The 16,590-nt window shown below is 44.5% G+C and overlaps 1 protein-coding gene across 2 annotated transcripts in view; it reads left to right on the forward strand.

Annotated features, from left to right (window-relative positions):
• Positions 1-16,590, forward strand: part of afap1l2 (actin filament associated protein 1-like 2) — a 246,254-nt gene that overhangs the window by 213,212 nt on the left and 16,452 nt on the right. For both annotated transcript variants that reach the window (XM_039775882.1, XM_039775894.1), the window contains 4 exons: positions 6,309-6,454; positions 12,552-12,660; positions 13,808-13,993; positions 14,950-15,187. In XM_039775882.1, the coding sequence (XP_039631816.1) occupies positions 6,309-6,454; positions 12,552-12,660; positions 13,808-13,993; positions 14,950-15,187 (679 nt within the window). The remainder of the gene's footprint in view (positions 1-6,308; positions 6,455-12,551; positions 12,661-13,807; positions 13,994-14,949; positions 15,188-16,590) is intronic.

Consider the following 16,590-nt stretch of genomic DNA (forward strand, 5'->3'; position numbering starts at 1 on the left):
GGACTGGAGTCTGGAGAGAGGAATGGAGGCGGCCAGAAGAAAGGCACTAGACTGTGAGGCCTGGGAATCGGTGCTGGAGGCACTGGGTTGTGCACTAAACTAAACTGTAAATATTTTGTATAATAAACGTGTGTGTTGGGTGACATAACGATGTCCGTCTGTCTGTGTCCGGGCCTCGTTCCACATTATGGTTACCACTTTTGGAAGTCAGGCTTTTAGAGCTGCCATTCCTCAGCCTGCCCACCTCTTATGTTTCTCCCACTACTTCTGCCTTCCTCTTTATTGTGACAAGTGAGTCGTCTATTTCTGATACACTGGTGGCTTCGCTGGTCAGTGTGTTAATTCGTAGCTCCAGGCATCGCTGCGTGTACATCTGCACAGAAGAAAGGCTTATTCTCTTTTATTTCTTTTGAGGCCGTCTTGCAGTGGTTATGACGGATTACAGTGGGCTGCCATGATAGCCCGGCCTGTTTATCATTAAAACTGGCCTTTCTTTCAGTATTATAATGGGGTCCTTTTCAACACGGTTCAGTTACGGCCAGCCAGTACAAAATGACCTACATATTCAATACTTTGTCTTGTTTGTGTCAAACATATTTTGTAAAATCTCCAGCTCTTCTCTTAGGCTAACAGCACAATAAACACATTTACTGTTTCTGTCAGAAATTCCCCCGAGCAGCTGCATATGCCAGTGCCAGTGCCCGTGCCCGGTGGTGTGACTTGTCTTGTTGGTGTCTCCTCATCCATTGGACTTGGCTGTTCTTGTTCTTTTATTCGCTTTATACAGCTCAAGCCCCCCAGGAATCAGTCCTACCTTTGGCCTGCTGCTGAGTGGTGTGTCCATGAATGTGCTGCATACGGACACGGTGTCTCCAGTTTCTGAGGGTCCGGAGTTTAAACCTGCGGTTTTCATGTTCTTCTCAGGTTCATGTGGGCCTCCACAGGGACTGCTCTGTGCCGTGTGTGTTGCACTCATCCTGTATGCCTTTTGCTAGGTGGTACAGCCTTGAATGCCCCCCAAAGCCGAGAACACATCAGAAATGAAAGCTTTTAAAATGGACTTGATTAAAAAAAAAGCAAACAGTTGTCTTCAGTTTGGGGTATTGAAACAAAGCAGAAAGCTGTGAAAAGCACCACCAAGAACTGAGAGAGAGTAGGTGGGCTAACACGCCACTGGGAACGACTGCCTCCTCCACAGAGGAGCTCACAATGGCTGAACTCGCAATGAAGGTTTGGGGCAGCTACCCCCGTATAGTTTTCCTGGCTGCAAAATGGCTTAAGTTTTAGTACAATGTGTACGGATTCAAGTCCAAAGTAAAACTGCTCAAGTACGGAGGATGAGGGGGTTTTTATAGTTGATTCCCAGGAAGTGACGTCCTCGGGGCCAGGACAGGCAGGATTTCTCATATTTGGTCTGCAGAGAGAAAAGTGAGAGGTTTAGTGCAACCCACCGCCCCCTGGCCTGGCATGGAATTGGTGTTTTCTGGTCCTTTTGGTTGACTCCCAAGTACACGTGTATGACAGCCGTGTCCACCCAGGCGTTCATTGGAGAGGTGAATCCTAACAATGAAATTGTTCTTCAGGGGGTGCATTGGAATGATCAGGAGGTCACCAGGCCGTTACGCAGGTAGGCTGGGTGGAAAACGTCAGTGGTAAAGAGCCCATGGGTACAGTTGATTCACTCTGCATTGACATGGTGGGCACCGATATGAGGCCCTAAAGATGACCCCAGCCCAGTGCAGCCCCCCAGGTTCGTCACTTTAAATAGTGAAACACCCCCGAATGTACAGCACGGTAGGAGTGCAGGCAACAATCAGCCTGAGGGACGAACTGTGGGGACACGAAAATGAAGGTACTCCGCCTTGGGGGTCCGCTTCTTCATTTACACAGCATTCAGCATCCTGTGTTTTAATTTCCTCACAAGATTGAAGTCCTGATCTCCAAGTGTCTTGTAATGGAAAGGAAAAGCAAGCGCTGTAACATTATAATGATATTAATAAGTAAAAAACTATATATTGTCCATCCATCCAGTTTCCAACCCGCTGAATCTGAACACAGGGTCATGGGGGTCTGCTGGAGCCAATCCCAGCCAACACAGCTGGTTGTGCGTTTGAGTGCAAAGTTTATTAAATACGCGGACTTACCGAATACAGAGTGAACATCACTGAGAAGGCGAAGCTTAAACAGTTAATTTAACAAAAAAAAATAAAAATAAGTAAACTTCCGCAGGCAGAGACTTCATGTCAGGCGCCGTTCTTCTTTACGATGGCCTCTCACTTCGTTGTTCTTGCTGATTACACACACAGTCAGAGTCTGTGAATATCACATGTGCACCTGTCAGGGGTCTTAGTTATATTTTAAGATGAGGTTTACTTTTATTTAGTATGTTCTGCTAAACAGAATCACACAAAGGAGCGTCGGACAATCCACTTGTAACTAACTAATGTGCAGTCCTGCCCTCTGCTGGGCACAGTTTGGATAGCAAGTCAGTTTCTGCAACGAGTGCCTAAGAGTCTAACATTTCCTGACTTAGAGCAGCTCCCAGAATTCACTTTCTGCTGTTACTGGAATCCTGGTAAATGATTAAGGACTGACACAGTAAGAAAAGTAGCTCGGCTCACCAGTAGGCTCTTTCTCCATACGTCGTTCTGTCCATCAGCAGCCACTGGAATGGCACGGCAGCTGAGCACATGGAGCGCAAACACAAGCATAAGGCGTATCTGTTACCTCAGTTTCAATCTGTTTTTTATTAGCTCCTCTATACACACTATACAAGTAATATTATGGTATATTATGGTTAAAAGATTATATATATGGGGGGGCAAAAGTAGGTTTGCAGTTGTTCACATGGAAAAAAAGATATGCAAGTTATGATTATTAGAATAGCTTTAACTCAATCGCTTTAAGAAGAAGAAGACAAAGAATACAAATAAATGAAATAATGAATTAATAATACAAGAATAAACTCTCAAGTGTAGACCTACTTTTGCCCACCCCTCCATATATACAGTATATATACACTAGCTGGGCTACCCACCTAAGACATTAGCGTCGACCTCAGCGCTAACATTCACAGCGCACCAGCTATTGGAATGCATTTGGTAATTTTGTAACATTTTATTACTACAAATGTTTGTGATGTGCCATTTGTTGGAATTACAACAACAGCAACATTTATTTATATAGCACATTTTCATACAAAAAATGTAACTCAAAGTGCTTTACAAAATGAAGAACAGAAAAATCGAAGACACAATAAAAAATAAAAATAAGTCAACATTAATTAACATAGAATAAGTAAAGTCCGATGGCCAGGGTGGACAGAAAAAACAAACAAAAAACTGCAGACGGCCGGAGAGAAAAAAAAAATAAAATCTGTAGGGATTCCAGACCATTAGACTGCCCAGTCCCCTCTGGGCAATGAAACAGAAACATAGCCACCGGACAGACGCGCAGATAGACACGCAGACTTTTGTTCTTTTATTAAGGTAGATATATTCTGTGCCACAGAAAACTGGGGTTGACTGGCACACCGGCCGTGGTGGATGGCTCCTTACCTGGCCAAGAAGCCGAAATACAGGAAGGGAATGGATGGATGGATGGGAATCATGACTCGGTTGATTAGTAGTACCTTTCCCATTCTGGCCATTATGAGGGAAGGGCAGAGGCTTTGTGTTCCCCCAGTACACTAGGTGACAGCGTCCCTCTGGTATGGTGGCCATTTGGACACCCACAGGGTAACATGGGAGTTGTAGTTTTGCTAGGCTGCCCTGTTGGGGTTTTCGAGTGCCACTAGGATTATGGAGAGGTTCCACCAGACCCAGAAGGGCTTCCAGTAGTCCAGGGTTTGTGTTGAAAAGCACCTGTTCTCCTTCATCCAGCAGTCAGAGTCGAGAGGAGGTTGGCAAAGCTTGCTCGGAGGAGAGTGGAGGTGGAAAAGGAGACGAACGACATGAAACAAAATGGAACTGTGACTGATTTACAGTAGCTGGTAAAAATAAAAACTTCTTTCCTTGAACACATGACTGTGTGGTTTGATTGACTCATAAGAGTGACCTGTAGGGGGGGATCCTGCACCACAAACACTTGGATACAACGGCTCTCCAACATGAGTTTGGGTCAAACGTGGCTTTTTATTCTTCACGAGTACCTGTCCCGGGTTTTATCTTCTCAATTCCAGTGCCGTCCAATGCACTACAATGGCCCCTTTCCTTCTCTTCTCAACTCCTCTCCAGGAGAGCAGTCTCCAACCATCCATCCATTATGAAGGCCATCTGGTGGAGTAAAGGAACACCATCCATCCCAGTCTGACCTCACCTTATATGTTTTATCTTTCAGCCAAGGTCCTAGTAAGACTTGGCTCCTCAAGAGACAGTTCATACTTTTAACAATGCAGTGCACAAGACTTGGCACAAGTCTCGATTGCTTTAGCGCCCCCTTCCCTTTTAGTCATTTCGACTCACAGATACTCAACCATTTCATCAAGCAGGTGGGGTCCCTTTGCTCATTTTGGCCTACAGATTTACCGTGGTGTCCTTGAGATTTGGTGAAAATGGCATCACAGACTCCTGGGTTTGCACCCAGAATGTATGGTTGGCATTTCATTCAGCATAAACAAAAATTATTTTAAAAACCCACAGTAATAGCAAAATTAGAAGTTAAATGAATGAAGGAGCTTTGATACAAAACAATATGAAGCACTCACCTCAGGTAATAAATAACATGCGAGTGTCCAGCCCTGACCAGCAGGCTTGTCTTAATAATGGAAGGTGAGATGTTCCTCAGATCAGCTGCCCAACAGTTGCAGGCTTTGCCTCCTCCACTAGTTTCATTCATCCTCTGGATGTTAAGCAGGCTGGTATCTCAAGATGGCAGGGGACACCCTAAAATAAAGGCACTGCTGTGTCTGGGACTGATGGCAGTGTTTCTCAGCTTTTCTGGCATCGCAAGCCACTTTTTTGCCCTCACAACCCAACAACGGGCGGCAGATCCCCTTGGTGAATTGAGCACAAAAGTGTTAGGGCGGGTCGAGCGCGATCATTGAAGTAGCAACCCACTACGACCAACTACCATGATAAACTCACAGCCCACCAGCAGAACCCGTGACCCACCTTAGGCTGAGAAACACTGAGGTTAGGTGCAGCTAATCCATGTGTATGTGAGATGGAAGGTTTTAACAATGGCGCTGAACTCAACTGTGTAGTGATTTAAGAGTTGGGGTACACAATCTTTATTTGGTGTGACTAATCCGATGGTTCCAATTCAGAATCGTGACACACCGATCACCAAAATATTGGGTAGTAGCAGGAAGTGCCAGTCCATCAGAAGACACAGTGGTGTCCACCTCCACGCTCACTGTCTCTGGGCCAGCTTAGCATCTCCTATTAACGTAACTCCCAACCTTGGGATGTGGAAGGAAGCCTATACATCTTCAGAGAAAGCCCACCTATAAAGGGAGAACAACTGAACTGCACTGGGCTGGCACTGAAACTCAAAACTGTGGCAGTGTAAGGCAGCAGTGTTAGCCACTGTCCCACCATACTGCCCTCCTTGGTCAGCCTCAAAGTTATCTGACTTAAAGGACATTTACAAATATCTTTTGTGGACACCAGGAGGCACTCCAGCTCCTCGAACACCCAGCACAAGCAGGCATGAACACAAGTTAAAGGCCCAAAGAGTCTCTCTTTTTGGGAAACTCTTCTTTTTAAGCGTTTCTCACCTCCACAGCCATAAGTACGACAAACACTATACAGCACCCAATAACTCCTTGTCTTTCTCTGTCTTCCTCCACCTCCTTCACTCCTCGATGCCTGCTTTGTTGGCCTTCCTCTTGACTCTGGCTGTTCCTTGGGAGGCAAGCAGCGCCTTTTACCTTTCACTCCGGAGTACATCTGGTCTTCTGTACATGTGATCTGCAAGCACTTCTGGGTGACACAGAAACCCCATGACACAGCACCCCCTGGTGACACCCACGGAACCCAATAGGACTGAGTGAAGGAACTCCATGTCCCATGCTGTCCAATGGGGGGTCTGAGACACGGCTGCCATCTAGCGCTTCGGGGGAGATAATGCTGGCTGTCCCTCACACTGTGTAACAGACATTTTATCCAAGTGACTTTCTAATCAGTTTTGAATTAAGAAATACACAAAGGAAGCACACCAACTGACTTGTAAGGCAAACCCCACATATCCATCACAAAAGAGCAGCAGCTTCAGCTTCCTGCAAATTACAGAAAAGAGCTCAAGATTTTGACGATTTTGGCCCCGACTTTCTCACGCAGCACTGAATGCCTTCTTTTGTGTTTTAGGCCAAGTCTTCAGATGAGATGGGCCACTGGCTGGGGATTCTGCTGTCAGAGTCTGGAACAAAGATTGACCCTGAGGACCTCACCTACGACTACGTGGACTCTCATCGCATATCAGCGATTGTCAATGCTGCCAAGGCATCTTTATAGTAAGCGTTTTGTCTCTTCCTCTTCACATGACTGCAGGGATGGTTTCATTTGAATATGCTCGGCCTAACCACATGTACGACAAGGCTGACGAGAAAATGAGTGAAGCAGGTTGTGTGAAACGTCCTCTGCACTTGAGAGACGTCATTTGAATAGTTGGGGGCTTCATCAGTTTCCTAGATGATCCTAACGATGTATGTGGTAAATTACTTTACATTGTCCGCCCTAACATAGACTGGCAGCCCACCCAATGAGCAGCCATGTTTACGTGTTTCGGATTGCCTTAATCTCAACATTATAAGCATTAATTATGCACAGTATGCCCACCGTTCAGTACTGGACCATCAGGACCACACAGAAGAATGTTTTTTTTTATTTCATTTAATGTTTTGAATTATGAGTGTTGTTATTTTTAGTTGTTTTCAGGGTATCATTAGAGAACATCTGGTTCATTATATTATTATTTTTGATTTATTAGTCAAGTTGATTTCATTTTTATCATTATTTTTAATGTGCGCCTCCGTATTGTCGACTTGTTACAAGAGCTAATGGCGGTGGAGAGCGTGACGTCAGCACACCGCCATTTTGAAAGATGGCAGCTCAGCTTCCAGTGGATCAATTTTGCTGACGTCTGGCACATTTATTCTTTAAGAACATTATTGTCGAGAAACTTCAGATATCTCAAATCAAATACCAGAAATTTCAAAAACTCTCTTTGAAAGGCATCGGTGAATTTTCTGTGCGATGCCAATTACAGATTATTTTACGTAAACTTGCCTTGAATACTGTAGAACTTTGAGACACGAACGTCTCCAGACTCGGAACAATTCAGAATGAACGGGTCGTTTTGATTTTTTTTTTTTTGCCAATAAACAAAAACTCAGAACACGGATATCCTGATAAAATGGATCAAGACGCGGCTGTGAGTAGCCGAGACAAAGCCACAGGGGCCTATGTACGCTGCACATGCCTAGGACTCAGCCTCAGTATCGCCGCAGAATTGTAAAGACGGGGGGGTGGGCATTCCTGCTGAAAATAATTACCATGGGACCCTAAGAAAGGTAGCAGTGAGAGTAGCAAAAGGGAAGAGGAAGCTTGTATGTGTTACAATTGAGCTAAAAAAGGAAATAATAGCGAAACATGAAAGTGGTTCACAGAAGAGTATGGGAAGGCCAAGTCGACAATAAGCACATTTTTGAAAAATAAAGACGCAATTAAAGGTGCTACTGTTGCAAAAGGTGTCAAAACATTATTGAAACAGAGTTGGACAATTATTTTATGTGTTTATATCTTCTGTGCATTGATTTCAATGGTTTTAAAATGATTTTTATCATTAGTTATGTATAAATAAGCAATCATTTGGGAGTTTGGATCAGATCAGTCCTATTTGCATTATTTCTTATGGGAAAATTCAATTTGCAACTCAGCCAGCCTTCTGGAACGGATCGAATTCATGTTCCAAGGTACCACTGTATTTAGCATATTTGACCTCTCTCACTTGTCCAGTGGCCACTCCTGATAGCAAACAGTCGACGATCTTCAGGGTCGTGCGTGAGGCTTGTAAATTTGGTGACTGCCGTTGGTTTGACCCTCCGTCCTGTCAGCTCATTTCTCCTGCTGGCTGAAATCGGGGTGGAGAAGCTGCGTGATCTTCATGACTATTAAAGTAAAATAGCAGGAAGCTTCACTTATCAGGAATGAATAACTGGATGAGCAAACGTGGCTCGGTGACGTGTTATGCATATTGTTGCGGCTGTGAAGACGCTCAGATTCACACTGTATGAAAACGGTGATTTGTTATTTTATTTAGGGATGTTAGGAACGTACTTAGCCTTGAACCGACTCACACACACTTACCTACAGAGACATTAAAAAGGCAGAATATTATAGTAAAGAAGACAAACAATCATTAAGTAACTTATGCATGTGAAAAAGCCTCCCCATTAGCCGCAACGGTGATAATAACACAGAACAAAACACTAAGTACAAAAAGTTCAACGATAAACACTCCAATACAAGGTCCAATCTGAGTCCAGACACAGATTAGAGATGAAAAATTAACAGAAGTCCCAAGTGAACAGCTTTCCAGTCTAATATGTTATGTTTTGTCCTACCGTGATGGTTAAGAACTGCAGACACTGGGAGCAGCCCACATATAAACTGTGATTAGACAGCACGAACATCGGGCACGGGACACAAACACAAATTCAGATACTGGGGTGAACCATTGAGGCACAAAAGACAGACGATTGAGACTTTCCGTCTTCTTCTGGCCCACTTTTAAAGTCCGTGCCATGTCTTATTCCCAACAGCAACCCCAGTGGCAACACCTGAGGCTGACCAATGGTGAATACTACCGGGGATGCTGGGACTTGTAGTTAGTTTAAGGAGCGGTGAATATTCAAGGGCTCAGGATGTATGTGACACTAAAAACAACCTCACAGCTTGGCTGCTCCTACCATTACAAACCCATGTCCTGGTGGAACTTCTGAAAGCCATTAACTTCTGGATTTCCACTTCTATCAACTGTGATAGTTTTAAATGACATGAACCTCCGCTCAGCTGTTTTGGACTGATGCTTGTTTGCCTACCAGACTCCCCCGATCCCAACCACTCCACCAAATATTTTTTTGAGATGTCGTGTAGCCTGGGTTTTAGGTTGGTTCATCTTCGTTTTACACACAAACTTTCATTAAGGTCGGCTCAGCTGTTTGGGACTGCTGCTCAGTATTTGAGTTTCCTCCAATCACAGCCCTGCCGTAAAGCTCATATTTGAAGTTGGACCAAAATTTCATGAAAATCAACTTGGCCGCTTTTTGTTCGATTGGTGAACAAACAGATAGATAAACTAACGAGATACGAACTGAGGGTCCACAGTGTGCAAAACCATCAGACCAAGCTAACAAATTCGACAGACAGACGGCGTTATGATTTCTTTTATACAGGTTAGAAAATCTCCTTTGTCTGAATTTTACTCACCATAGGAAATGCAAACATCTGCTTTTCGCCAACAAATATCCCAATGACAAAACGACTTTAGTGTTGTATGAAATGGTAGTTTCTTTTGAATCGAATAGAATGTTGTTTTTCGTGGTTTGATGTTCAAGAATTTTGGACTTCACGATTGTCGAGTAGTCAGAGCAGCCCAACTGGGTTTACTGTTTTTTCAGTCTCTGTCCACATATTTAAAAATAAAATGGGTCATTTCATGTACCTGTTGTGTACATCAAGATGCGTATTGCTGAAATGTTTAGTGAATGCCCAGTAGTTATTGGTGCAGCGCGTTCATCTTTGGGTTTGTTTCACGCATCTGGCCTCCTGACCTGCTGGTCTCGGCCTTCATCTTACTCGACGACTAAGTACTGCCCGTCCAGCTTTAGCCATATTGAATGTAGCTTTCAGCTCTCTTGTTAACTGTAAGGGTGGCACGCCTTCATTTTTGTGAACTGTAGATTGCTTTACTTGTTCTAACAAATATTAAACACAACTTAGCTGTTCTACAAGCATGTGAAGCCTGTGATATCCAGTGGACTAAAATGTTTGAGATGTTTCACTAACTATTCTAAAATAGCCCTGCGTGTACGTGAACAGGCCCATCCTGGGTTGGCTGTTCTGCAGACGCCAAGAACACGTCCCCCACAACATTGAATTGTGCAAGGCAGGAGCAGATAGATGGATATTCACTAAATAGAATGGAGGGATCCATCAATTATTGAAATGGCCCCACTTGTGAAATAGAGGGGCATATCAGGCTATCCTAAAGACCCCTTGTGCAGCAGGGCCCCTCTTCATAAATGAGTTAGTTCAGCTGTCATGGCCTCTCTGAGACCATAGAAGTGACGGCCATTTGCTTAGTGAACACATGAAATGAACTGCCAGCTAGGTGGGCTGATGGGCTTTTGGCTATCACCGATCTTCCGACATTGTCATTTCCATCTTTTTCCATTGTGGGGTTATTTTTGTTCCAACTGTTGAATCAACAAAATAGAGTGCAGTTAAAAATGAATTAAATAAAAGCAGACACACGCCGGCCCACTTTTATAATGTGGTGTCCAGTGAAGATGAAGAGTTTAAGTGGCAGGGCCTGAGGTCACGTCCTGAGCTATTGGAGAGTCACACAAGCTGAGCTGCTCATTTGAGAGTCGTATGGAGTAGCCAAGCGAGAAAAGGCTAAAAATCAGGCCAGAAGAAAACGGTTCATGCCAAACCTGCATAGCCTGCTGCACATTCTACAAAACACACGGCTTTAGGTTTCCCCGGATTCTCTATCCGGATATCATTTGTAGGCCCAGAACTTCATTGTTAGGTGCCCTATACTGCATTTATATGGGAGGCTTTACTTACAGTAGATATTCATAATTATTTTTTCTTCATGCCAGGGAAATTAGATTTGGAACTAAAGAAAGGTCGAGATCACCGTCACTGACAGCCATCTGCTGGACGTCTTTTATTACAACAAGCCTGCACTGTGACTAGACTGACTAATCCAGGGGTCACCAGCTCTGGTCCTGGAGAGCCGTAGTGGCTGCAGGTTTTCATGCTAACCCTTGTCTCAATTAGTTGCTGCTAATTAACTTCTCTTCCCATCATTTTAATTGACTTGCAATTTAAGGCTCTGATCCTTTACTTGTTTCTTTTTTCTTTAATTAGCAGCTAAGTTAATAATGAAATACAAAATGAGCCAACACAAGACCAGCTAACCTGAGTCTGTCATGAAATATCTGAACATAAAGAAAGGTGAAGGTCTCAATGATGTCGATCTGCTCAAATCCACAACACATTTCGATGGGGCTCTTGGAAAAGACATCAACCAGAATAAGAGCACCATGGGATTAAATAACGGGTTTAATTAACAATAAGAATCGGCTTCTAATGAGGAAAATGGCTGGAGGGAAATTGTTAGGAAATTGAGGCCCTGACTTAGCTGGTCATCTTTTGGCTTGCTTCACATCTCCCATTTTAGGATAAAAAATGAAGCAATTCAGAGGACTGAATCTTAAGAAAAAACAAGTCAATTAAAATGAAGTGAAAAGAAGTCAATTGACAGCAGAAGTGATTGGTCACTAATGAAGAAAAGGCCCGCACAGGGCCTCAGGATTGCAGTTGGACACCCCGGACTAACCTAACAAAGCAGTGTCCCTCCATACGTTAGGCTCATTTAAATCGCACAGACAAGAAGCCTTTCAGTTAACACCAATCAGCATACAGATAAATGGTAAGCTCTTCTAGCCCACCTGTACTATGTTTTGATATTATCTCAAGGTCCCAAAATGTTTAACGTATTAGATGTCTTTGGCACGCACATTTCACTTCTTATTTGTAAATTCGTAAAACAATAAAATATATTTGATTCAGATTATCTCACCGTTCCCTTGGTAACTGTTCAGGAGTCGACCACTAGAGGATGTCTTAGTCAAACAGTCTGAAGCACTTTACAGCAGTATGTTTTTTCCTTTGCAGGGCACACCGTCAGCGTGTCTCTCCAAGTATGGCACGTGTTCTTCACAAACAGCCTCTCATTACACTACTGGGCGATCACACGGCTTCAGAGCTCAATTTGATAATCGAAGGTTGCCTGTTGAAACTGACGTGTAACCCTTCCACATTCACTGTGTTAACGGCCTTCCTTCACAAAGTACTGACAGCCTACAAAAGCTCAGGAGGCAGCCACTGGAGTCTGGAGTTGGACCCGAGGTGGTGACCTCAGAACACCCAGTGCACTGCTTGCTGGTTGTAAACCTGACACACAGCCAAGTCCTCCCCATGTCACCTTCCGGCTGTCCCAGAGACACGCTATACAGTTCTTAGTGAACATTCATTTAGGTCAGAGCTGTTGGTTTGGTTGTGAGTGTCCATCATTGTAGTGTGCGCAAGAGTGGAACCACCACTGGACTGCTGCTGCGAGGGTAGGCCCTGGCCTCCTGAATAAGTGCATTTAGAAAGTTATTAATAGGATTATTAGAGATACTGAGATGTTTAGTGAGTTTCATTCAGCTCACAAGTCTGTCAGGTGGGTTCTCATTAAGATGTGAATGGCGTTACTCCTTATGCCAGCTGCAGTCTTCCTAACTCTACTGTTTGTCCTCCCTTGCTTCACAGCCTTATGCAGAGGAGATATTCAGAGCCCAACGCTTATACAGACAACCTGCCTGCCGTCACCTGCAATCCTGATGACATCTATGATGACGTGGACACGCCGCCTGAGATGGTAAAGAGGTGGTGGCCACTGAATGGGTGCGAGTGTTTAGCTCTGCTGCCTCATGACTCTAGAGTCCCGGGTCAAATTTCAGCCCTGTTTTGGTTTTTTTTTTTTTTTAAACCTTGGGGACCCTCCTAATGTCTGTCTTTGTTGGGCTGGGTGGGCACCTCCTCCATGGCTTGACACCTGATCCGGCTGAGATGGGCTCCTGCCTCCCTCAGCTCTCTGTTGGAATGAATGTTTCATTAATAGAATGACAGGCTCTTCTGAAGACACATTTGTTTTTCCTCCATCTAGTTTCACCCCTATGTAGTTCCTTCTCTAGCTGTCCAATTGAATAGATATGGCAGGTGACAATCACAATGTGCTCATCTCATAACCTGAAGAATAAAAAATAAAAACACCAGTGCTGTGAAGAAGCAGCAAGGAGAGAGAGCATATGGTGCCCTCTGCTGGACAAAATAAAAAAAACACAAATTTAATTCACCTAAACAAATAAATGAGCTGCTCAGAAAAATCCCCAGTCCTCCTCACATTTTTTTTGTGACCAAAGTCCAAATTACCAAATATAAAATGTCTGTTTAAATGTGGTGATGGATTAATATATTTGGGTTTCAGTTGGCTGTTAACTCTTCACAGTGACGTCAAGCCTCCTGGATGTGGTCAGCTCCTGGTTTTCTTGCCACAGTGCAGACCCAAAACAGTTTTATTGTTATTAACAACCCAGTGGCACAGTGGTTGGTCTACTGCTACGCAGCTTCACATTTCACACTTGGTCACCCATCTCTCTGCCTCTGTTGGTTTTCCTCTGTTCTCCAAGACCTGCTGGTTAGTTTGACTGGTGACTTCAAATGTGCCCAGTGTGACCAAGTAGTCCCAGTGATGAACTGGCAGCCTCCAGCTACAGAGGAGGAGCTCCAGTCCACCAGCCCTGAATGGTTCTGCTTTGGTATTTCTCCTCAAGTTCACTTTAACTCTGATTAAGCAGCTCACACACTCCATCACCAACAGCAGAGAGTCGTTACGTTCCCACAACGGGTGCAGAGCAATGCACATGGAGTTGGGGGTCTTTTGTGTGGGGCTCACGATGCGGGTGGCACACTGAGCATTACCCAGGCCAGCACTAACTACAGGGCTCTCATTGTCCCCTTGGCAGGAGAACCTCCATGCAGCGTACAACCCTGAAGACGACCCCGACCGCATTTACCTGGACCTCATTCCTGTGGAATCGTATGTGGCCGACTCCCCCGGAAGGCAGTCTCCTGTCAGCACCTCACATATGGACAGCGACTCACCTCAGACGTCAGCGAACACGGGTTCAAGACAGCTGGAAGTCAGTCAGGTGAGGAGACAGAGACCAAAGCGGTAAATGTGTCTGTGTAACACCTCAATGTCCAGGGTGTTTTAGGGTCCGGGATTATTGGGGGATCGATGGGGGGCAGCTGGTCTGCTCTAAGTTAAAATTCTGACCCTGCTGAGAACTGCACTTTTTGTCTCACACCTCTCCAGTTTGGGGTCATGCAAAACACGTGAAACTTCAGCTGACCTGCTAAAAGGAATGAGCACCAACATATCACCAGGGCACACCTACTGTGGGCTTACAATGTTGAAAGCAACATGGATATGCCAGCTTATGGCAGGGGGAACTGAAAACGTCAAGAGTCCCATGGCCAATACTTGGGACCCCCCCAAAAACACACACACACCTACCTCTACCTCTGTGGCATGGCCATTGTGACAACCTCAGGTCTCAGGTGTGCCTACCAAATTTCATTGTTCTCTTTCCATGAAGATGGGGAGCTGTGGGCTCATTTGGGTGGAGTGCCCATCGACTTGAACTTCATAGTGTTGGCTTTGCAAGGATTTACCGTGAAAAGCAGCTACAAAAGGAGGACTCCTGTGCCAGTGTTGACCATTCTGAACATTAGACCTTGTGAGGACAGGCTAGAAGACATGTCTAGACCCCAGAAATGAAGGCCTGGTCAGGCCTAGTCAAGTCTGGATGATGAGAACAACCCTGTATCATGGGCCAAAGAACTTGGTCAGCCTTTATTCGGCCCTGGGAAACAAAGTGGTATCTGTAGGTTTTATCCAAAGTCACAACATTTCATTATCAAGATGACAAACTTGTTTAAAGTGAAGCACAATGTAGAAGACATAGTTTGGTAGGTGCAGTCACTGAGCTTGTAGTCCTTGGCAGGGACATAAACCGTCCAGTCCACCTAGAAGGCCCAGGTCTGCTGTCTGAGGCCTTAACTCCTACTGGCTATTTATTTCTTTTTTGATTGTTCTTAACAGGCCTTCAATCCAAGTGGAGATGCAGAGGCATCCCAAATAAAGAGCAACACAAGGACTCACTCTGCATCTTATAAAGCCGATGTCGATCAGCCTTCAGTGAAGACGGTGATCAAAATTCAGACGCAGAACCAGAAGATCTCGTTCCCCTGTACAGATTTACAGAGTAAACCTCTACAAACACCACTGGAGTTGAGGACCCCATTGGAAGGCCAAGAAAAGCCAAAACTGCCATTGCAGGGTAAGAATTTAACAGGTGCATGGATACTGGAAGACATTTTCATTGCCTCCATTACTTAAAGTAATTATTATTTGGCTTATGACATTGCAGTAGCTAAGGTGACTTATAACATTTGAGATACACTTGGTTACATTTCTTCTGGTTTTCTAGTTTGAGCGCAGGCAGGGCATGTGACTTGCTCAGTGTCAGTAATGGGATTTGAACCCACCACCTCAGAGTTTGCAGTCCAAAGCCTTAAACACTATGCTACACTGCCTGTCATTTTCAGCACTGGAACATGAATCTGAATTGTGTGACCATCAGAAGCACTGGTAGCAATTCAGAAAACAACCAAAATGGCTGATGTGGTCACACCTGTCATTTTAAATCAAGGAGGCTTGGCCTCTTTTTCTGAAGGGACACGTTAGTTGCCAAACCAATTGTATCATTAGAAGCCATACCTTGCTGAAAGCTTTTGAATTCTAAGGGTTGCCAGTCATTTTCTAACTCACATAGTTCTGAACAGGGTCACAGGGGTCTGCTGGAGCTCATCCCAGCTAGCACAGGGTGCAAGGCAGGAACAAACCCTGGACAGGTCACCAGGCTGCTGCAGCGCAAACACATACACCCACATACCAGGGCCAATTTAGCACTGCCAGTTCACCTAACCTGCATGTCTTTGGACTGTGAGAGGAAACTGGAGGAAACTCAGGAAGACACGGGGAGAACATGCAAACTACACTCTGGGATGTCAACTGTGGTCTGCTTACTGCGAAGCGGCAGCGCGACTGCTGCACCACCATGCCACCCTTTCTAGTGGTTTCTAGTGCTTTTATTGTACCATGTTAGGTTGTCTCAAATTGTAGGACACTCAAATGATTTGTACCATCTGTCATTAGAACATTAGAACACTCTAGATGAGAACAGGCCATTCAGCCCACAAAGCTCGCCAGTCCTATCCACTTCATTCTTCTAAATTAACATCAAGTCGAGTTTTGAAAGTCCCTAATGTCTTACTGTCTACCACACAACTTGGTAGCTTATTCCAAGTGTCTATTGTTCTTTGTGTAAAGAAAAACTTCCTAATGTTTGTGTGAAATTTACCCTTAACAAGTTTCCAACGGTGTCCCCGTGTTCTTGATGAGCTCATTTTAAAATACAAGTCTCGATTCACTGTACTAATTGCTTTCATGATTTTAAACACTTCAATCATGTCACCTCTTAATCTTCTTTTGCTTAAACTGTAAAGGCTCAGCTCTTTTAATCTTTCCTCATAATTCAACCCCTGTAGACCTGGAATCAGCCTAGTCGCTCTTCTCTGGACCTTTTCTAGTGCTGCTATGTCCTTTTTGTAGCCTGGAGACCAAAACTGCACACAGTACTCAAGATGAGGCCTCACCAGTGCATTATAAAGGTTGAGCATA

This window comes from Polypterus senegalus, chromosome 1 (assembly GCF_016835505.1).
Source record: "Polypterus senegalus isolate Bchr_013 chromosome 1, ASM1683550v1, whole genome shotgun sequence".
Lineage (NCBI taxonomy): Eukaryota > Metazoa > Chordata > Cladistia > Polypteriformes > Polypteridae > Polypterus > Polypterus senegalus.